General features: G+C 42.2%; 1 protein-coding gene across 1 annotated transcript; it reads right to left on the bottom strand.

Moving 5' to 3' along the window:
- Positions 1-538: 538 nt before the first annotated feature.
- MGC80947 (protein) lies at positions 539-20,108 on the bottom strand. Its single transcript, NM_001092397.1, is given in 9 exon segments — positions 539-989; positions 4,955-5,058; positions 7,956-8,129; positions 10,518-10,607; positions 11,713-11,844; positions 14,597-14,638; positions 14,726-14,732; positions 18,499-18,536; positions 20,059-20,108. Coding segments are annotated over 7 exon segments (552 nt in total). The 5' UTR covers positions 18,510-18,536; positions 20,059-20,108; the 3' UTR covers positions 539-989; positions 4,955-4,962.
- Positions 20,109-22,834: the final 2,726 nt, after the last annotated feature.

The raw sequence follows: 22,834 nt of genomic DNA on the forward strand, positions 1-22,834 counted from the left end.
AAAATTTTGAGCTGTCAGTAGTCTTCCTGCCTATCTTCCAGTTTTGGCTGAAGACGGGTTTGGGGGAAGATGTGGAGCGCAGATCTGCAGAGTGAGTCGTCATATCGCCGTTTTGCAGTAGACAGGAAGGAGTGCTTTCAAACAGTATTTTTTTAATAAAGCATTGATATGAATAAACTTTATGCAGGGTAGATCTATTATTAGTGGGGGGGGAATGGATTTTTTAATACATTTTTTTAGTGTTACTGTTCCTTTAACAGCACATGTATCCCATAATATCTTGGAATAAAAATAAATAATGAATGTAAATGACAAAAGGACTTAGAAAAGCACTCTCAAAGGTTTACTTATCCTTTAAGTCTACCAAAAAAAATCATGTAAACATTAAACGCAACAGGATTTATGGGAGACAGCCTTCCCTTAATGTGGAGCTTTCTGGATAACAGGTTTCAGAATAATCCTAAACCTTTATTACATTCTGGGCTATACAAGAAATGGTTCTTATGATAGTTTTTTATAGGGATGAAGAAGGAAGAACTTTTTCTTCTGTGATTTTTATTTTTTCAAAAAAAATCTCAGGATTTCCATCTATTTATACTTTCAAGACATCATCTTTTCGGATGATGGCACATGAGATGTATTTTCTGTTCATATTGGTATGAATTCATGCAGATGATTGGCTGTAAAGTCAGGTTTCAGCTCTTCTCCACCAGCTGAGAACTGGAGATGTCTCTGTGCCATGAGCCTTTGACTTGGGATGGAAAGACTCTCATACATTATCCAATTATCTAGGTGGTTGCTCAGTTACAGGTGCTATAATTTGAAAAAGGTTTTTTAACAAAGAACAGTACATTATACATTTTTTATATATTAAAGGAAACATAAATATTTCCGCAGACTGTTACGGTGTTTATGTACTCTTGTATCCATAACAGCCGGACTTTCCATAAAATGCTGCAACTCCTCTGGAACGCCAACTGCCTCCTGGTCTGTAAAATTAGAAGAAAATCCCTTGTTTAATGTTATATGATCTTGTACTTACACATTTATATATCATACAAACAGTGATATCTATATACCTATAAAGTTAGACGAGACTTAAATCCATGGTGCAACTTTTATTACTTTATGGCTAGTGATGGGCGAATTTGTCCCGTTTCGCTTCGCCACGAATTTCCCTCAAATTTTGTGAAACTGCGATTTTGACGCCAGTGATGATTCCAGTCAATGGCCTTCTGTTTATTTGCGCCGGCGTCGGAACCGTTCAATGGCAAATTCATATGCGGAACAGGCAAATAAAATATGGCATTTTACGCCATATTCAATATTAGGGTTTAGTTTTCCTTTAAATGCCAATATGGTAAAGAAAAAATACATGGCCAAACTGGAAGAAACAAATTAGTCTCTGGGTTATAACCCTGGTAGTTTGCTCAAAGGCTTGAGAACACCCAGGCATTTGTGTCTTCATTTCTCTATAATGTAAGAATATTACAGTGTCAACCTCCAGTGGAGTCTCTATATAATGATCCTTTGTTCAAACACCATATTTCGAGCATAAAATATTGAGGCAGGCATTTTTCTGACCGTCTTAATTTCAGGGCAGATTTATATGTTTGTCAACACCCCTTGACAAGTAATGAAGAAGTGCTGAAAAGCAATTATCATCTCTCTAGAGTTCTGTTTACCTCACCCTTAAAATGAAGTCAACCCATATTTAAGAGGCAGAAGAAACAAGACATGTGCACACGATTTTCATAAACCCTTCCATTCTTTGGATGTTGTGTAATTGATTCGGCTTTAATGTGATGTGAAAAGGATAAAAGGAATAAATAAAATAAATCTGTTGACATGTGTGAGTCAAACCTTGTAAAAAAAGGCTTTATGGCCCCAGCCCACATATTCCAGAAAGGAATACATGCCATGTTCTCAGAGCTTGCATAAGCGTAATAAGCGTTTCGCGGCCTTCCTTACGCTATTGGGCGGGGGGAAGTTAGGAGCGCTGGCTATGTAAGTCCGACGCTGCTGTTTACACTGCAAATAATTAACTCTACCATACAAAATTTAATTCCTAACCCAACAAGTGTATTTTTACTTGTAATATTGGTGTGTAGGTGCATCTCAGGTCATTTTGCCTGGTCATGTGCTTTCAGAAAGAGCCAGCACTTTAGGATGGAACTGCTTTCAGGCAGGCTGTTGTTTCTTCTACTCAATGTAACTGAAGGAGTCACAGTGGGACATGGATTTTACAATCGAGTGCTGTTCTTAGATCTACCAGGCAGCTGTTCTCTTGTGTTAGGGAGCTGTTATCTGGTTACCTTCCCATTTTTCTGTTGTTAGGCTACTGGGGGGGAGAAGTGGGGGTGATATCACTCCAACTTGCAGTGCAGCAGTAAAAAGTGACTGAAGTTTATCAGAGCACAAGTCACATGACTGGGGGCACCTGGGAAAAAACCATGACAGTATCCCTATAAGTGTAGAACTCAGCAAAAGGCAGGTTGTAGTGTTGCTATAAACCAATGGCATACTGTGTAAATAGGTACTGGCCAACAGTCTTTCTCTTTTCATTAAATTGCCAGGGAGTACATGATGTAATTAGAAAAAAAATCCTACAGTGGGGCCAGTAATTGTATCAACATGCTCAAGCTCATTGAGCCATTGAAAAGACAGGTCCAAGGGTTACTGTACACCATAAATAGCCTATATAATCACCTTACTATATGTGAATTGATATTGGTTAATAGTGTATTTCTTTACTTTACACTTATGATACTCATGATACGGAGCCAGTTACTGGATAAACTGAATCCAGGATATGGTTCAGGATTTAGACTATTTTCACAGGCATTTGGGTTGGACCAAATCGGAATCCTTTAAATCATCTTAAATGACTTTTCCTTGCACAAACTAGGAAGTACATTTTTTTTAACCCTTCCCTTCTTTAGATGCAGTTTGGTATTTTGCCGAAATCTTTCACAAAGGATTCAGGATTTGGCAGAATCCCCAAATAGTGGATTCTGTGCATGCCTAATTATCCACATGTCCAAGATGAAGCTCAAGGGTAGAACCATGGAAAGGCAGGCCCAATGTTGCTGTTACGCAGAGGTATTGGCCGATTGTCTAATTCGGTACTTTATACTGACATATGGTATATGCTGGTCAATGCTCTAGTAAAAAAGAAAAGCCCTACTGTGGGGCCAGTAGAAGGCCCAATGTATGTTCTGTGTAACACGGAGGAATCAGAAAACCATACATTGGACCTCCAGATCTTAAAAGATAAGTAAACCTTTAAAATAAGTGGATGTAAAATAGATGAGAGTGCCAGTGGCGTAACTAGATGTTGATGGGCCCCACAGCAAATTATTTTTCAGGCCCCCAAAATGTCTAGAAGTTTTAGCAATATTTATTGAAATTGTATTTGAATTAGGGCCTCATGGGGCCCTGCAACCACAGGGTCTGCTTCCTCTGTAGTTACACCCCTGGAGAGTGCTATTCTAAGCAATTTTGTCATTTATCTTCATTATTTATTATCTTTTTATTCCAAGATATTAAGGGATACATGTACTGTTAATATGAATGAATTTTGTTCCAACAGCGCCACCTGCTGGTCAGTTTCTGACCAGTCTGACCACCAAGTAGTCAAGGAAGTTGTCAGGAGAAAGAAAGAGGCTGCTCTGATGTTCTTAGGAAAGATTTGAGAAAGGTTTCTAATTGTTTTCCATTACATCCATTTTATCCCTTAATATCTTGGAATAAAAAATAAATAATTAAAGTAAATGACAAAAGTGTTTAGAATAGCATTCTCATCAATTTTTCATTCACTTGCTTTAAAGGTTTAATTATCCTTTAAGGGCTTTCTTCAGCACGCTAGATACTCCTAAAACGCATGGAAGTTGTAATTGTAACATCTGGAACACCAAAGGTTGCTTTTCCTGTTCTAGATCCAACAACCTCAACAGGATAATCTTTCTGGGTTTCATGTTGAACTTGATGGACTTTGTCTTTTTTTTAAGCTAAACTATGTAATTTAACTATGTAAAAGAAAGTATTTTAAGATCCTACATTTTACTGCAAAGTATGAGGAGAAAGATGTCCGCTTGGACCTCAACAGTACTGAAGTGTCTTACAGCCAATTATCACATTGACTTTGAGGTCCAATCTTTTGGTCAGGGTCCTCTTTAGTTCCTAAGAAGGTTAGAGGTCTATGAAAACATTGGTGCACCAGCCATTAAGCCATAGTTCTAAGAACATCTAGGTCCTAGGGTTGCCACCAATTCTGATGGCTAAACCCGAACACGGGGGGCAGGGCAGATAACATTGGGGGTGGGGCAGTGATGTAGGAACTAGCATTATGACATCACAATGACGTTGATGGAATTATGAAACCAGGGCAAGGTTATTGCATCACTTAGATGCAACTTGCTAGATTTCTATCCAGCATTCTCAATGTTTTTAAGTGTTGATGCCCAGTTCAAAACCACACAGGTGGCACCCCTATCTCTAGCTACATTCTGCTTGATGATTAAGCCCAATCCTTTAATTACAGGTATGAGATCTATTATACAGAAATCGGTTATCCAGAAAGCTCTGAAATACAGCAATGCTAATTTAGAAAAAAACATTCTTATTTTTGATAGATTAGCTTTTTTTGTATCTTTAATAATAAGAAATGAACTGAACTTGATAGTAACTAAGCCATGTTGAGATGAGTATTGAAATGCTTTTCATGTATTGGCCAGATTATTGTTCTGATTTCGTAAGGCTGAAAACCAAACAGAAAGTTCAGCCCCGAACAGGCCTTACAAAAACTGAACTGTTCGGGTCAAAACTGAACAGTTGGCAACCCTAATCTAGGACAGAAAATAAGTGTTCCCCAAAATCTAACCCCAACTGATCTTCAAGATAACTGACCCTATGGTATTCCCATAGGGTCAGTTATGTTGCCTTGTATAATTACCTTGATTTTTAAGCGTTGCTGGTGTCGAATTTCTTCTTTCTGCCCTCCATGCCAGACATGGCTTCAATGTTTTTACGCCAATCAGTAACTTCTACTGCCTTTTCCTGTATTACAGAAAGATACAGAAAAATATATTTTTTTATAAAATGTTTTTGCATATTATTTAGATGTGGGAGGATCACAAGCCCAAAAAAATAATCAATGTATATTATAGTTGTAATTGTTTTTGCTCTGTGTCCAATGGCTGTAGCTAGAGGTAGTGAGTAGTGATATGAGGGCCACCCTGATACCCACGGGTCCTGCGGGTTTACCTGCTGGTAGGGCAGGTTCGGAGCGACCTTGCACCCCCTTTTGAGGGTCCGGGTTGAGCTCTTCTTTCTGCTCTCCCCGCCACCTTGCACTTCCGGCTTCCTTTTTTATAGACACGCTCCTGATCACCCCACCCCTTTTGTGACATCATCGGCGGGGCGATGCGGGTCTATAAATGAAAGCCGGAAGTTGGGTTCTGGCGGGCGCAGGTGGAGGGAGGTTGCGTGCATGTTGGGTTTTATCCGACCCGCACATCACTAGTAGATAGGGTAGGCAGGTACCTTGGGGTAGCCATTCTGGGGGGGAGGAGGATTTAATTCCCATCAGTTACCACCACCCTGAGCCCTTAGCATGTAGTACTAGGGAGATGGGTTGATCAGTAGAAAACAAGGGATGGGCTGTCAACAAGCTGGGGGCTTTGGGCAGTCTTGAGCTCCTGTATCTCTTGGCCGGGCTCTTCTGTGTCCATTTGTTAAAACACTGAATATCTGTCCTGCTTCTCTAACACACACCCCTCCAATCGGTCCTGCTTCACCACCATTCATCCTGTTTCAGATCTTTGTCCTCTCCTCCTTGTCTAGTCTCTTATTATCTACCAGTAAACCCCCGATTCTCTAAAGAATCGTTAATGAAAGAATGGTAACAACAGTGAGGCAGCAAAATGCGATGGGTGCTGATTCACTCGGCATCCCCAGGCAGCAACTGGCGACGCTAATTTGTGGGGATGTAGAGTGAATCTGTGCCTATTGCTTGTTATTACCTATCTGCTATTAGAATTCTTAAATTTTGAGTTTATTGGTAGTAAAGTGTTACTGAAAAATTTCTTTATAAACAACATTTTTTGTGAAAATGTTCTCCTGTCCTTGAATGAGTTCTCCCTGGTGAGCTGTACTTAAAATCTTGACTTTAACATCAGATGAACGCTGCACTCTTGAAAATGCAACATAAAGTTGACCATGACCAAACACAGGCTCAGATAGGTAAATGCCGACTTTATCCAATGTTTGTCCTTGTGATTTGTTGATTGTCATGGCAAATGCAGCCTTAATGGGGAATTGTCGTCGTTTAAGTTTAAAAGGTAATTCCTGGTCAGAACTGGTAAGGTCAATTCTGGGAATCAAAACAGTATCACCGCTATGGGATCCTGTAAGCACTTCTGCCTTGATAACATTTTGTCTCATGCTCTTCACAACCAACCGTGTACCGTTACATAAACCTTGCTTAGTGTTAGGGTAGGGGCACACGGCGCGATTTCGCCGCGATTCTGCGCTGGGCGAGTTGTCGCTGCGTTTTTTAAGCCGAAATAGCTTTGCTAACTTTGGCGCTGGCGTCAATGCAAATCGCGGCGAAATCGCTGCGCTAATTCACACGCGGCGATTCTTTTTCTACTGTCGCCCGGAAACGCTCAGCGAGGCAACTTCGGACGACAATAGAAAACGAATCGCCGCGTGTGAATTAGCGCAGCGATTTTGCCGCGATTTGCATTGACGCCAGCGCCAAAGTTAGCAAAGCTATTTCGGCTTAAAAAACGCAGCGACAACTCGCTTAGCGCAGAATCGCGGCGAAATCGCGCCGTGTGCCCCTACCCTTAAGGTTTCTTAACAGCATGACTATTGTTCCTACTTTGAGTATAAGATTGTGTTGTGGTAATCCAGCATTGTTGATAGTGTTTAAATATTCTAATGGGAAGTTAAGTTTCTCACTTTCGTCTTCAGAATCAATACAGTCAGTACTCAGAAAGACACAGCTTTGTCCAGGAAGTAATGCAATCACTTGGTTGTTTATCATGTCAACATCAATATTTTTTGGAGATAATATAGCCCGTTTTGCTAAAAATGGCCACCCACGCAGGTACGCAACCGGTTCCCCTCCTAGAGTGACGCTAGCGCCGCCATTAGACAAACTTGCAAAGGAGTAGCAAGATGGCCGACGCTTATACAGACTTTAGTGGGCGGATGACAAACTCGCAGAGGAGTAGCAAGATGGCCGACGCTTATACAGACTTTAGTGGGCGGATTTGGCAGTGGGCGGATGACAAAGTCGCAGAGGAGTAGCAAGATGGCCGACGCTTATACAGACTTTCGTGCAGGTACGCAACCGGTTCCCCTCCTAGAGTGACGCTAGCGCCGCCATTAGACAAACTTGCAAAGGAGTAGCAAGATGGCCGATGCTTATACAGACTTTAGTGGGCGGATGACAAACGCGCAGAGGAGTAGCAAGATGGCCGACGCTTATACAGACTTTAGTGGGCGGATTTGGCAGTGGGCGGATGACAAAGTCGCAGAGGAGTAGCAAGATGGCCGACGCTTATACAGACTTTCGTGCAGGTACGCAACCGGTTCCCCTAGTGTGACGGTGAGCGCATCTGCCTCCCTAGATCCTAACCTTCCAGCGGTCGCCGCCTGAGTGAGCAGGAAAGAAGAGGCGGCGGGAGGCAGAAGGAGACGGTGAGCGCATCTGCCTCCCTAGATCCTAACCTTCCAGCGCATCTGCCTCCCCGATCCTAACCTGTTCTGATCCTAACCTTCCAGCACATCTGCTAATCGAAGGCCGCATCTATGTCTTTCGGCTGAAGTTGCGCGCGCATCTCATAGATCCTAACCGAAGTTGCGTGCGCATCTGCCTCCCCTCCACTCGGGACATAGATAGGCCTTCGGTTAGTATATAGGATAATCATTAAATATCCACTCACCTTCTCATCTTCCTTTCTCACGGATTTCAGGTTGGCTCTTAGATCTACGGAAACCTTCATCGATGTTCCCAGAAGGGCTGTGAGCATGGCATCTGCCGAGATACGCACTCGTTTCAAGTTGGGCCTCTTGAATTTTCCTTTCAAGTCGAAAATCTTTTGAGTTAAGGCATCAATCTAGGAAACAGGAGAATGTTTTATGCTGGTGATGGATGATAAAGATGTATAAATGTCTCAAACATCTGAGAATGTACATACAAAAACTATCTTGTACAGTAGGGGTGTCCAACTTGAGGTGCAGGATTTCACAAGTTTTTTTGTGGCTCCTCTAACATTTTTGTATAAGATCATTAAGGGTTCTAGCATTTTAGACTATTATCCACTGTTACTATAGACACCATCTCTCCCTACTATACCTGCTATCCCACAGTCACACTCCCTTCCCAGAGACTATTATCCACTGTTACTATAGGCACCATCTCTCCCTACTATACCTGCTATCCCACAGTCACACTCCCTTCCCAGAGACTATTATCCACTGTTACTATAGGCACCATCTCTCCCTACTATACCTGCTATCCCACAGTCACACTCCCTTCCCAGAGACTATTATCCCACTGTTACTATAGACACCATCTCTCCCTACTATACCTGCTATCCCACAGTCACATTCCCTTCCCAGAGACTATTATCCCACTGTTACTATAGGCACCATCTCTATCTACTATACCTGCTATCCCACAGTCACACTCCCTTCCCAGAGACTATTATCCACTGTTACTATAGGCACCATCTCTCCCTACTATACCTGCTATCCCACAGTCACACTCCCTTCCCAGAGACTATTATCCACTGTTGCTATAGGCACCATCTCTCCCTACTATACCTGCTATCCCACAGTCACACTCCCTTCCCAGAGACTATTATCCCACTGTTACTATAGGCACCATCTCTCCCTACTATACCTGCTATCCCACAGTCACACTCCCTTCCCAGAGACTATTATCCCATGGTTACTATAGGCACCATCTCTCCCTACTATACCTGCTATCCCACAGTCACACTCCCTTCCCAGAGACTATTATCCACTGTAACTATAGACACCATCTCTCCCTACTATACCTGCTATCCCACAGTCACACTCCCTTCCCAGAGACTATTATCCACTGTTACTATAGGCACCATCTCTCCCTACTATACCTGCTATCCCACAATCGCACTCCCTTCCCAGAGACTATTATCCCACTGTTACTATAGGCACCATCTCTCCCTACTATACCTGCTATCCCACAGTCACACTCCCTTCCCAGAGACTATTATCCCATGGTTACTATAGGCACCATCTCTCCCTACTATACCTGCTATCCCACAGTCACACTCCCTTCCCAGAGACTATTATCCACTGTAACTATAGACACCATCTCTCCCTACTATACCTGCTATCCCACAGTCACACTCCCTTCCCAGAGACTATTATCCACTGTTACTATAGGCACCATCTCTCCCTACTATACCTGCTATCCCACAGTCACACTCCCTTCCCAGAGACTATTATCCACTGTTACTATAGGCACCATCTCTCCCTACTATACCTGCTATCCCACAGTCACACTCCCTTCCCAGAGACTATTATCCACTGTTACTATAGGCACCATCTCTCCCTACTATACCTGCTATCCCACAGTCACACTCCCTTCCCAGAGACTATTATCCACTGTTACTATAGGCACCATCTCTCCCTACTATACCTGCTATCCCACAGTCACGCTCCCTTCCCAGAGACTATTATCCACTGTAACTATAGACACCATCTCTCCCTACTATACCTGCTATCCCACAGTCACACTCCCTTCCCAGAGACTATTATCCACTGTTACTATAGGCACCATCTCTCCCTACTATACCTGCAATCCCACAGTCACACTCCCTTCCCAGAGACTATTATCAACTGTTACTATAGGCACCATCTCTCCCTACTATACCTGCTATCCCACAGTCACACTCCCTTCCCAGAGACTATTATCCACTGTTACTATAATCACCATCTCTCCCTACTATACCTGCTATCCCACAGTCACACTCCCTTCCCAGAGACTATTATCCACTGTTACTATAGGCACCATCTCTCCCTACTATACCTGCTATCCCACAGTCACACTCCCTTCCCAGAGACTATTATCCCACTGTTACTATAGACACCATCTCTCCCTGCTATACCTGCTATCCCACAGTCACACTCCCTTCCCAGAGACTATTATCCACTGTTACTATAGGCACCATCTCTCCCTACTATACCTGCTATCCCACAGTCACACTCCCTTCCCAGAGACTATTATCCCACTGTTACTATAGACACCATCTCTCCCTACTATACCTGCTATCCCACAGTCACACTCCCTTCCCAGAGACTATTATCCACTGTTACTATAGACACCATCTCTCCCTACTATACCTGCTATCCCACAGTCCAATTATCTTCCTGTTGTGTGTATATATGTGGTGAGCGTTATGTATTTATTGACAGTTACTAAATGCTTACAAATAAACAAGACTGGAAAGAGGTACCTCCATATTGTGCTTTTTTACTTTCATCTCAATGTCATAACGTTCCTCATCTACGCTATCAATTTGTTTGTGTAGTTTTGTGCACAGTTCCTAGAGAGAAAGGGATATTGTCAGTAATACAGATTCAAGGGGAAAAACAATGAAAATAGCAATGGGTGTGTATGACAAAAACACATTTTTTTCAGTGAAAACTGTCTTGTTTTGCACATGCAAACTCCCTTATGGCAATGTCCTGCTGGGTTTTAGAGGCCTCTTTATAGGAGACTATGAGGAACTTCATGCTCTGTAGAAAAAACACTGCTTTCCCCTGAAAAATGCAATTCAAATACCTTAAGATGTTTGTACTTATGTATTTAAGTAAACAGCCCTTTAGCAGTAAAGATCAGTGTCTCCAAAGATGCCCCAGTAGCTCCCCGTCTTCTTTTCTGCTGATTCACTGCACATGCTCTGTGCTGCTGTCACTTACTGAGCTTAGGGACCCACTCACAATATACAGTACACATAGAATAGAAATGTCACAATATAAGGCTGATTAGTAATTAATACAGATAATTACTACATGGCAGCACAGAAACCAGTGCAATTAGCATCAGAATTTAATAATCAGCAAACCTGTAGCATCAGCTTATATTACAGCCAGGGAAGCTCATTTTCTGCTGGATAATTAGTGACGAGCCCTAAGCTTAGCTTCTCAACAGCCAATCAGAGCCCACTGAGCATGTGAGTGTCACAGACACTTTCCAAGATGGTGACCCCCTGTGACAAGTTTGAAGTCCTGGATCATTGCTGCTATTGACAAGCTGAAACTTTAGCCTCGTGCAATAAGTTCACTATATAAAATATGGCAGTTTTAGCCATATTAATTTTTAGGGTTCAGTTCTCCTTTAAAAGAGTATAAAACCCATTTACACAACCTTGGTTCCCTACAGTGACTGCCCTTTTTGGAACCACACCAATGATGTTGCTTACTACTGCTTCTCGCAGCACTAGATGTCAGGCAGAAGAGTAGTAACAGTGGTTGTCACCTGTGTTTGCTCCTAGAGATGGAGATGGAAACGAAGACGGGACAAATGGCAATTTATAAGACCTGGGACAAATGGCATTTGATAAGGACTGAACAGAAGGACAGTAGAAGAAGAAGCAATATGGAGACCAAGCTACACTGAGTATCATATGAATAATGCAAATATGTTACCTGCAGCTCCTGGAGGGAAAGCCCAGCAATTTGTAAAGATGGAACCTTTTCGTCAAGAATCTTTGTCTTCTCCTCGTCTGCCTCTCTCTTTTCTTTTTCCAACTTTTCAGTCGCCTTCTGAAGCATAAGAGTCTACCCAAAGCAAAAAGTGATCAGTCTGGCTTATACAGTGTACTTATTTGCGGCGATTGCGATAATTAAAGATCATACATCTAAGTCCCCAAAAATGTCGTAGCTTTATAAACGGACCAAGTCCGTAGCTTTCGGCCTTTGTGGGTTCAAGCTCCTCTTTGCTCTCCACCATTTGGTCAGGGCTTCTGCAAACTCATGGCTAGTGAATTTATTCGCCAGGTGCGAATTTGCAGCGAATTTGCCCGTTTGCCGCCAGCGAACCGCTGTTTTGTAAATTTTTCACCAGCAACGATAAATGGGCGGCCATTGACTTTAATGGGCGCAGGCGTCAAAACCGATGTTTTGCTAATTTTTCACCAGTTTTGCGGATTTCACGGCGAAGCGAAATGGGAGAAATTCACCCATCACTACTCACGGCAAGGTCATATAAACATGCCTGTTTCGCCGCTGGTGAATAATTTGCCGCCAAAATTCACTGGCGAAAATTTGCCGGTGTCAAAGCTTTTTCAACCACGACGACAATTTCGACGCCATCGACGATAAATGGACGCCCATTGACTTTAATGGGCGCAGGCGTCAAAACCGCTGTTTCGCAAATTTTTGCGGATTTCGCGGCGTCAAAGTTTTTTCAACCCTGGCAAAATGGGACAAATTCGCCCATCACTACTCACGGCAAGGTCATATAAACATGGAAACATTAAGGTACATTTATGAATGCAGTGCAAGTGCGCAGGATGAAATCAGGTTTTTATCCACAATTCCGCATTTTTTTTTCAGGAACCAGAGGCACGGGACCCCACAGAAAATAATTTTTCAGGCCCCCGAAATGTCAAGAGGTTGACTTGTTTTATCTATATTTAATGAAATGATATATGAATTAGATGGGGACCCTATTAGTGATGGGCGAATTTCTCCCGTTTCGCTGAAAAATGTACGAATTGCTCCGCAAAATTCACTAAATGGCCAAAGGTTTGCAAAAACTCCAAAATTGATGCCCGTGTCAATTTTGACGCCGGCGTTAAAATCAATGGCGTCCGAATAGTGTTGACGCGTGACGGTTTTGACACGAGCGACTTTTCCGACACGCACCTAAATTTTTTTGACGCCGGCGATTTTTCGCGGGAGTTTCATGAATTTATACACCGGTGGCAAAAGGCAGAAATTCGCAGTGATTTCGCACCTGCCGATTTTTTTTTTTGGCCACCAATAGATCCTATCACCCCTAGCAGCCGCAGGGTCTGCTATCTCAGTAGTTACGTCCCTGGGTGTACAGTAGACAACACACGCCAGAGGGGATTGGGGCAGGTGGTTTATTAAAGCTAAATGTTAATAACGGTCAAGCAAACCACAGTGTGTTACCGTAATACTGTAAGCGGAAGATTTATTAAAGGTCGAAATGAAAATTTTTCTGTACTTCGACTAGGGAATAGTCCTAATTCGATTTGAATTTGAAAAACAATCGAAAATTCGAATATCGAAATTTATCATGTACCGTCTCTTTAAAATTCGACTTCGACCATTCACCATCTAAAACCTGCCGAATTGTTGTTTTAGCCTATGGGGGACCTCCTATGACTTATTTGGAGTCAATTGGTGGACTGGAGGTTTTTTTTGGAATTACGCTATTACAGTACTTCAATTAGTACGATTTGAATTCAAACGAATACGGACCTAACTCGGAAAAAAAACTTTGATTTTTTGATAAAGTTTGGTCTTTTTTCATTTGAATGCGAAGTTATGGGAGTTCAAAAAAACCCCCATTACTTCGAAATTCGACCCTTGATAAATATGCCCCTTAGTGTGAGTTGTATGTAACTCGAGGACTCCCTGTACAGCACAGCCAGTCGCCAGGTAGAAGTATTTCCTGCATGAGCATTAAATGGCAAGCTCATGTGTCCACGACCCATTATATGTCATCCTATGTGGCATCTCCCCCCCAGGGAGGTCACCAACACAATCTATATACCTATGTTATGGGTATGGGACCTGTTATCCAGAATGCCCGAGACCTGGGGGTTTCCTGATAACGGATCTTTCTGTAATTTGGATCTCCATACCTTAAGTCTACTAGATAATTATGTAAACATTAAATAAACCCAATAAGCTGGTTTTGTTTCCAGTAAGGATAAATTATTTGTGATGAGCGAATTTGTCCCGTTTCACCAATTTCCTGCGAAACGGTGAAAAATTTGCAAAACGCATTAAAGTCAATGGGCGTAAAAATTATTTTGACGCCCGTCAATTTCAAATTTTTATACACGTGCCTATTTTGTCCAAATGCATTAAAGTCAATGGACGTCTGAATAATTTCGACGCGCGGCAATTTTTATGCGTGCGACTATTCTGATGCGCGGCCAAATTTTTTTGATGCGGCGGATTTTTCGCCAGAAACTTTCATGACAGTTTCGCAAATTTATTCGCCGGCGGTGAAATGTGGAAATTCAACGCAAATTCGCGCCTGGTAAATTTATTCGCCCATCACTATTAATTATATCTTAGTTGGGATCAAGTACAAGCGACTGTTTTATTATTACATAGAAAAAGGAAATCATTTTTTAAAAATTGGATTATTTGGATAAAATGGAGTCTATGGGAGATGGTCTTTCCATAATTCGGAGCTTTCTGGATAACGGGTTTCCAGATAACGGATCCCGTACCTGTACGACACACACTCATCCTGCGTTTAGATCTTAACTGATGACATCACTAAGGTTATTCATGCTTATATAGAAAGAAACTAAACACAACATACCTTCAGAAGTATCCTTCTGGAAGCAGGGATTTTTGATTTTCTCTAGAAATAATAAAGCTACCGTTAGATATTTGCGAAAAAAGTCTCCTGTTAGAATATATCTGAAATGTAAAAAAAAGGGGAGCTTACCTCTGAGCTTGATGTATGGATTAAAAGAAAAGGGGAAAAAAGGTTAAAATTTGTACTTGTGATACTCTAAAAATAAAACTCATACTAGAATATTTCCATTTTCCCTTAAAGGTTAGACTATCTGTGTATATAACTTAGCTATGTAATTAATATTACACCTGGTTATGAGTCTTGCTGTAACTTATACCCTACCGTACAGCTACCAGATCAGTTGAAATCAGGGACACTTAAAATAAATGTGTAGGGACCCTGAGATTTAGGTTAAATTACTCAGGCAGTTCCCCTTTAGTATTTGGACACCTAAGGGTCCTTTAGTTAACTCAAGCAGCTATGTCCCTTGCTGGGTCCAAATTAGTTCACGGAGATTGTCCACTAGATGGCACTGTTTGTCAATATAAAGGGGTTTAGCACCATGCGGTCTGGGTCTGTCCTGGGACTTTGCCTCACTGAGAGGTACTACAGGTCCAGGTCTGCCGGTGAAGTTAGTTAAGTGTGACTTAGTGATAGTGAATACAGTAACAGTCACTCTAGGAGTGAGAGTCAGCACAGGGTAGCTAGTGAGCAGATGTGGCTCCAACGAGGAGAAATAGTGGGGTTAGGACCCCGTGGTATTTGAACCACTAGAGCAGGGACTACAGTGGGTGAGTTGAGGACCATATAGGGTACCAAGACCCAAGACCCCAGGCTGAATACAGTGGGTGAGGTGAGGACCAAGTCCGGTGCCAAGATACAAGACCCCAGGCTGAGAAACCCATGCCTTAGTGCTTCACCAGAGGGATAGTGCCCAGTGAGAGTGGTAACTATTCCCCCAAGTCTATTGTTGCTGTAACTATAATATATTGAATATTAGCCTGTCTGCTGTACCTTGTACCCCCTGGAGGGAATATAGCTGTTTGAAGCTACTCTATGATTGCTGTGAACATCAAAGTACTTGTGAACTACTAATTCTCCACTGTTCTCTGTAAATAAACCAGTTATAGTTTACTGCAAAGAAACTGTCTGGCTGAATATCCTGCTGCATTTAATCACACCAGGTACCGGGAGTTGCACGGGTACACTGGGGGTCTGGGCACACTACAAGCAGTTTTAGCCTGGTCACACATCGCCTTAATACACAGCAAAAGTACACTCAAGGGTGTGCTACAAATGCAATTGTGTTGGCTGCACAATTGCCATTATAGGCACTATCTCCCTTATTATACCTGCTATCCCACAGTCACACCCCCTTCCCAGAGACTATTATCCACTGTTACTATAGGCACCATCTCTCCCTACTATACCTGCTATCCCACAGTCACACTCCCTTCCCAGAGACTATTATCCACTGTTACTATAGACACCATCTCTCCCTACTATACCTGCTATCCCACAGTCACACTCCCTTCCCAGAGACTATTATCCCACTGTTACTATAGACACCATCTCTCCCTACTATACCTGCTATCCCACAGTCACACTCCCTTCCCAGAAACTATTATCCACTGTTACTATAGACACCATCTCTCCCTACTATACCTGCTATCCCACAGTCACACTCCCTTCCCAGAGACTATTATCTACTGTTACTATAGACACCATCTCTCCCTACTATACCTGCTATCCCACAGTTACACTCCCTTCCCAGAGACTATTATCCCACTGTTACTATAGGCACCATCCCTCCCTACTTTCCCAGAGACTATTATCCACTGTTACTATAGGCACCATCTCTCCCTACTATACCTGCTATCCCACAGTCACACTCCCTTCCCAGAAACTATTATCCACTGTTACTATAGACACCATCTCTCCCTACTATACCTGCTATCCCACAGTCACACTCCCTTCCCAGAGACTATTATCTACTGTTACTATAGACACCATCTCTCCCTACTATACCTGCTATCCCACAGTCACACTCCCTTCCCAGAGACTATTATCCACTGTTACTATAGACACCATCTCTCCCTACTATACCTGCTATCCCACAGTCACACTCCCTTCCCAGAAACTATTATCCACTGTTACTATAGACACCATCTCTCCCTACTATACCTGCTATCCCACAGTCACACTCCCTTCCCAGAGACTATTATCTACTGTTACTATAGACACCATCTCTCCCTACTATACCTGCTATCCCACAGTTACACTCCCTTCCCAGAGACTATTATCCCACCGTTACTATAGGCACCATCTCTCCCTACTTTCCCAGAGACCATTATCCCACTGTTACTATAGGCACCATCTCTCCCTACTATACCTGCTATCCCACAGTCACACTCCCTTCCCAGAGACTATTATCCCACCGTTACTATAGGCACCATCTCTCCCTACTTTCCCAGAGACTATTATCCCACTGTTACTATAAGCACCATCTCTCCCTACTATACCTGCTATCCCACAGTCACACTCCCTTCCCAGAGACTATTATCCCACTGTTACTATAGGCACCATCTCTACCTACTATACCTGCTATCCCACAGTTACACTCCCTTCCCAGAGACTATTATCCCACTGTTACTATAGGCACCATCTCTCCCTACTATACCTGCTATCCCACAGTCACACTCCCTTCCCAGAGACTATTATCCACTGTTCCTATAGGCACCATCTCTCCCTACTATACCTGCTATCCCACAGTCACACTCCCTTCCCAGAGACTATTATCCACTGTTACTATAGACACCATCTCTCCCTACTATACCTGCTATCCCACAGTCACACTCCCTTCCCATAGACTATTATCCCACTGTTACTATAGGCACCATCTCTCCCTACTATACCTGCTATCCCACAGTCACACTCCCTTCCCAGAGACTATTATCCCACTGTTACTATAGACACCATCTCTCCCTACTATACCTGCTATCCCACAGTCACACTCCCTTCCCAGAGACTATTATCCCACCGTTACTATAGGCACCATCTCTCCCTACTTTCCCAGAGACTATTATCCCACTGTTACTATAGGCACCACCTCTCCCTACTATACCTGCTATCCCACAGTCACACTCCCTTCCCAGAGGCTATTATCCCACTGTTACTATAGGTACCATCTCTCCCTACTATACCTGCTATCCCACAGTCACACTCCCTTCCCAGAGACTATTATCCACTGTTACTATAGACACCATCTCTCCCTACTATACCTGCTATCCCACAGTCACACTCCCTTCCCAGAGACTATTATCCACTGTTACTATAGGCACCATCTCTCCCTACTATACCTGCTATCCCACAGTCACACTCCCTTCCCAGAGACTATTATCCACTGTTACTATAGGCACCATCTCTCCCTACTATACCTGCTATCCCACAGTCACAATCCCTTCCCAGAGACTATTATCCACTGTTACTATAGGCACCATCTCTCCCTACTATACCTGCTATCCCACAGTCACACTCCCTTCCCAGAGACTATTATCCCACTGTTACTATAGACACCATCTCTCCCTACTATACCTGCTATCCCACAGTCACACTCCCTTCCCAGAGACTATTATCCACTGTTACTATAGGCACCATCTCTCCCTACTATACCTGCTATCCCACAGTCACACTCCCTTCCCAGAGACTATTATCCCACTGTTACTATAGACACCATCTCTCCCTACTATACCTGCTATCCCACAGTCACAGTCCCTTCCCAGAGACTATTATCCATGCTGCAAGTAGTAGTTGTGTGTATAAGGATATATATAAAAGTATACTATTTTTTTTTTATTTTTTAAAAACAAAGAAATAACATCTCACACATTTCAACAGTAGTGCACAAAACCATCTGTACTTACCCTTCAGACATGGTTTAATCTTTAGTACGTCTGTCAACCTGAATGAAAATCTACAGGTTAGCAATAGCATTACTAAGCCAACAATCTTTACTCATTGCATTTATATTTATATAAATATTAGACTATGAATCCTGTATATTAAAAATCCTGATTTGCAGTTCCATTCATGTTTACCAAACACAAAGCACCAAACAAAATCTATATAGTGTGTGTGTATATAAAGTACATTTGCTGTGTAGTGTGTGACATTGGTCACCTTCCCAAGTAATACTCCTTGTGGCAAAACCATTGACCCCAATAAAAGCTGCTCATGTTCACAGCAAATGGGAGTAAACTCTGAGAGCATTGGGTTGGACATTCCTAATCAACAATCTTTCACTTAACTAAAGCCCCTAGCAACTTGTACCATATGAATGCTGAAGAGCCAGAGTGAGAGAAGAAGAGGAGCCTGGAAATTCAGGGAGGTTAGGGCAAAAAATCTGAGTGGGAAAAAATCACCTTAATCAGGTGCACCCAAACTGCAGTGAGGCTCACAGTTCAACAGTAGTTTACAGGATACAAGTAAGACATCCCCAATGTGAGAATGGAATCCTCCATCAAAGTGCTGCTGGAATAACATAATATAGAAGCCTGTGTGGGTTCCCTTGGGCAAACCTGTGCCAAACCAGGTCCACTGACTCTCAACCCGATCTGGACCCTTTAACTCAACCTGGGGGACCCATGAAACCAGCAGGGATGTCACCGTAAAGTAGCGTCACTCCAGAGGTGAATCGACCAGGTCAGGATGAAGAAGTAACTTTTATCTTGGGTAGGTAGGGGGAATGTGAGCCTTCAACTGATCCGGATATCCAATGGGAATATAATTAATCTAATACATGTAACCTATTTCTTTAACAAGATCATAGAGGTGTACAAATAGTTATATGCACAGTGGAATATTCCACTGTGCTGAGAAGTCTGTCACCTTACAAGGGACCAACAATTTTGCTCCAGATTTGCAGCAAAGTTTGTTCCAGGTCTAGTAACCCATAGCAACCGATCAGAAAACGGTAAGCCAGCAACTACTACTGACTGAAAAAAAAAGAAACCTCCTATGTATTTTGATGTTATTTCTACCATTGACATATGCCGATATACCAGCCACAGAACCTGTATATCTATTATAAAAGGGCTACAAAGTGCCACAAAATAGATATACTATACCTGCACCTATACTGTACATGCTGAGAGTCTGCATGTGATCAGGGAAAGGTTGGTTGACCTGTCCATCCAGAGCCAAGAAGATTAAGAAATATCTGGCAAATCTGTAATACACAAATATGTCTGGACACAAATCTACCCTCTTATATATGAAATGATCAAAGTCCACTTCTTGGGATCTATACAGATACAGCCGGCGTCCATTGCTTTAGCTTTCCACCATCGTTCTCTGACCCATGTATCCCATAAATCTATTCTATAATTCTTTAGTTGTCCTTGTTTCCATCACTTGTATCAATTCAATTGACTGTATACTTGCTTCTCTATCTATGTAACTAGCCATAGCAGGAGATGACTTACCTGGAAAAGCTCTCGGTGGTGAGGAGTGCCGGCAGCTGGTGGCCAAGTTCTGTTCACTTCTTCTTCCACCTCCTGACTTGTGAATGGCTCATTAAATAGCCTCTTTCCTTGCCATTGCCTTGTTGGTTAGAAATACGATACCAGTTGCATTGTAAACTGCCCTGACTTTTTTTTTTTTTTGCATCTTCTGTCATACAAGCCTTCCTTCTCTATGACTTTGATTACAAGGTGCCCTTTGTAATGGAACGAGGCTTTTCACTCATTCATTGTACTTAAAATATCCACCATCAAGGCATGTGCTTGGAGTGAGGTTACATCTTCATTCCTTATACTCAGTCGTTAAAGCTTGCACGGTGCTTTCAACTATTTAGTGCCAAACAAAAAGTCTTAAATTACCATCTTCCTCCCTACTCAGCAACTACACATAGAATGATTCAACCCTGCCATGTTCCTTCACCAGTGTCCAGAAAAATAAGAAGACATGATTTTAGAGAAAACACACAACAATTATTTATTATAAAAAATCTCAGGGTGTTGTTAAGAATGGAGGCCTATTTTGACTCAAAGAGTTTACGTTGGGTTGAATAGAGAGACTCATGCTACTTGGAGTTTTGTCTACCCAGAAGAGTAAAATAAAATCTGGAAGCAAAGATAGTTGTCACAGAGGAGAACTTAAAGGGATACTGTCATCGAAAACATGTTTTTTTCAAAACGCATCAGTTAATAGTGCTACTCCAGCAGAATTCTGCACTGAAATCCATTTCTCAAAAGAGCAAACACATTTTTTTATATTCAATTTTGAAATCTGACACGGGGCTAGACATATTGTCAATTTCCCAGCTGCCCCAAGTCATGTGACTTGTGCCTGCACTTTAGGAGAGAAATGCTTTCTGGCAGGCTGCTGTTTTTCCTTCTCAATGTAACTGAATGTGTCTCAGTGGGACATGGGTTTTTACTATTGAGTGTTGTTCTTAGATCTACCAGGCAGCTGTTATCTTGTGTTAGGGAGCTGCTATCTGGTTACCTTCCCATTGTTCTTTTGTTTGGCTGCTGGGGGGGGGAGGAAGGGGGGTGATATCACTCCAACTTGCAGTACAGCAGTAAAGAGTGATTGAAGTTTATCAGAGCACAAGTCTCATGACTGGGGGCAGCTGGGATATTGACAATATGTCTAGCCCCATGTCAGATTTCAAAATTGAATATAAAAAAATCTGTTTGCTCTTTTGAGAAATGGATTTCAGTGCAGAATTCTGCTGGAGCAGCTCTATTAACTGATTAATTTTGAAAAAAATTTTTTTCCCCATGACATTATCCCTTTAATGTATGATTAGTAGCAGAAGTTGTTATAGATATTTTCTTTTGTGATTGGCTAATGAATTAGATGTAGCCAATTATAGAAATGGATTATTTCTTTTTTGTTTGTGATACACTTTGCTGTTTTTGGTTTGAGAATGTCAATATTTAGGACCACCCAAGGGTACTGGGGTCAATACTCATACCCACTCTTATTAACATGTATCTTTACCTATACATTATAGGGGGGGAAAATGTTCCCTTCATATATTATAGGAAAAATAATGTTTTCATATTCGGGGGTTCGGCCGAATCCAAAAAAGTGGATTCGGTGCATCCCTAAAAAAAAGTTAAAAGGTTGAACTTGATGGACATGTGTCTTTTTAGGGATGCACCGAATCCAGGATTCGGTTCGGGATTCGGCCAGGATTCGGCCTTTTTCAGCAGGATTCGGATTCGGCCCAATCCTTCTGCCCAGCCGAACCAAATCCGAATCCTAATATGCAAATTAGGGGCGGGGAGGGAAATCACGGGACTTTTTGTCAGAAAACAAGGAAGTAAAAAATGTTTTCCCCTTCCCACCCCTAATTTGCATATGCAAATTAGGGTTCAGATTCGGTTCGGTATTCGGCCGAACCTTTTGCAAAGGATTTGGGGGTTCGGCCGAATCCAAAAAAGTGGATTCGTTGCATCCCTAGTCTTTTTTCAACCTAATTTACTATGTTACTATGTATATTATAGTTTTACCCCCTAATCCCACTTGAAGAATGTCAAGGATGTCAATAATATAATGGAATGTGGTATATTCGTCTATTAACACCTTCAGCCCTAAAGAAGTATATCAATCAGCGCATCACTACGTGCCAGTACGTGTCTATTACTAACACCTTCAGCTCACAGGCAGCAGTATAGACCAAGGGGCAGATCATTTCACTAATGTGCCCAAATATTACTGCTACGGCTACGCGATTCCTTGTTTAAATGAGATAAATGATGTTAATGGTTCAAAGAATGTCGGGCTGAATGGTCGGCCCCCACACATTTTCAACTCACCAAATCTGGCCCTCGTTGCAAAAAGTGTGGACACCCCTGATATAAAACATTTGTATTATGTGCAACCAGACACGCGTCTGTCTGATTACAAGGAGGAGGCATGCATCCAGGCTGAACCAATCAGACAGTACTTATGTGAGTTATTCTTTATGCTATTTATGAAGGCAAAGAACATTAGAAAGCTAAAAATATATCTTGAGACTCATTGACAAAGTATGAAAATGATATTGCTGAAAGCTGGGCTTGGCGCCAAAATAACAATTAGGTTTTTGTTTTCATAATGACCCACCGAAAATATATGGGGCCAATTAATAAAGCTGTGTGCTTCTCCTGAGGCACTTTTGCCATTTCAGGACCCTCTAAAGATTTTTTTCCAAAGGGGGTCTGGTGCTGTGTAGTTATGTCCTTAGAAGATTATCTTGGTACCAGC

The sequence above is a fragment of the Xenopus laevis genome, chromosome 3S (genome assembly GCF_017654675.1).
Source record: "Xenopus laevis strain J_2021 chromosome 3S, Xenopus_laevis_v10.1, whole genome shotgun sequence".
In the NCBI taxonomy this organism is placed as follows: domain Eukaryota; kingdom Metazoa; phylum Chordata; class Amphibia; order Anura; family Pipidae; genus Xenopus; species Xenopus laevis.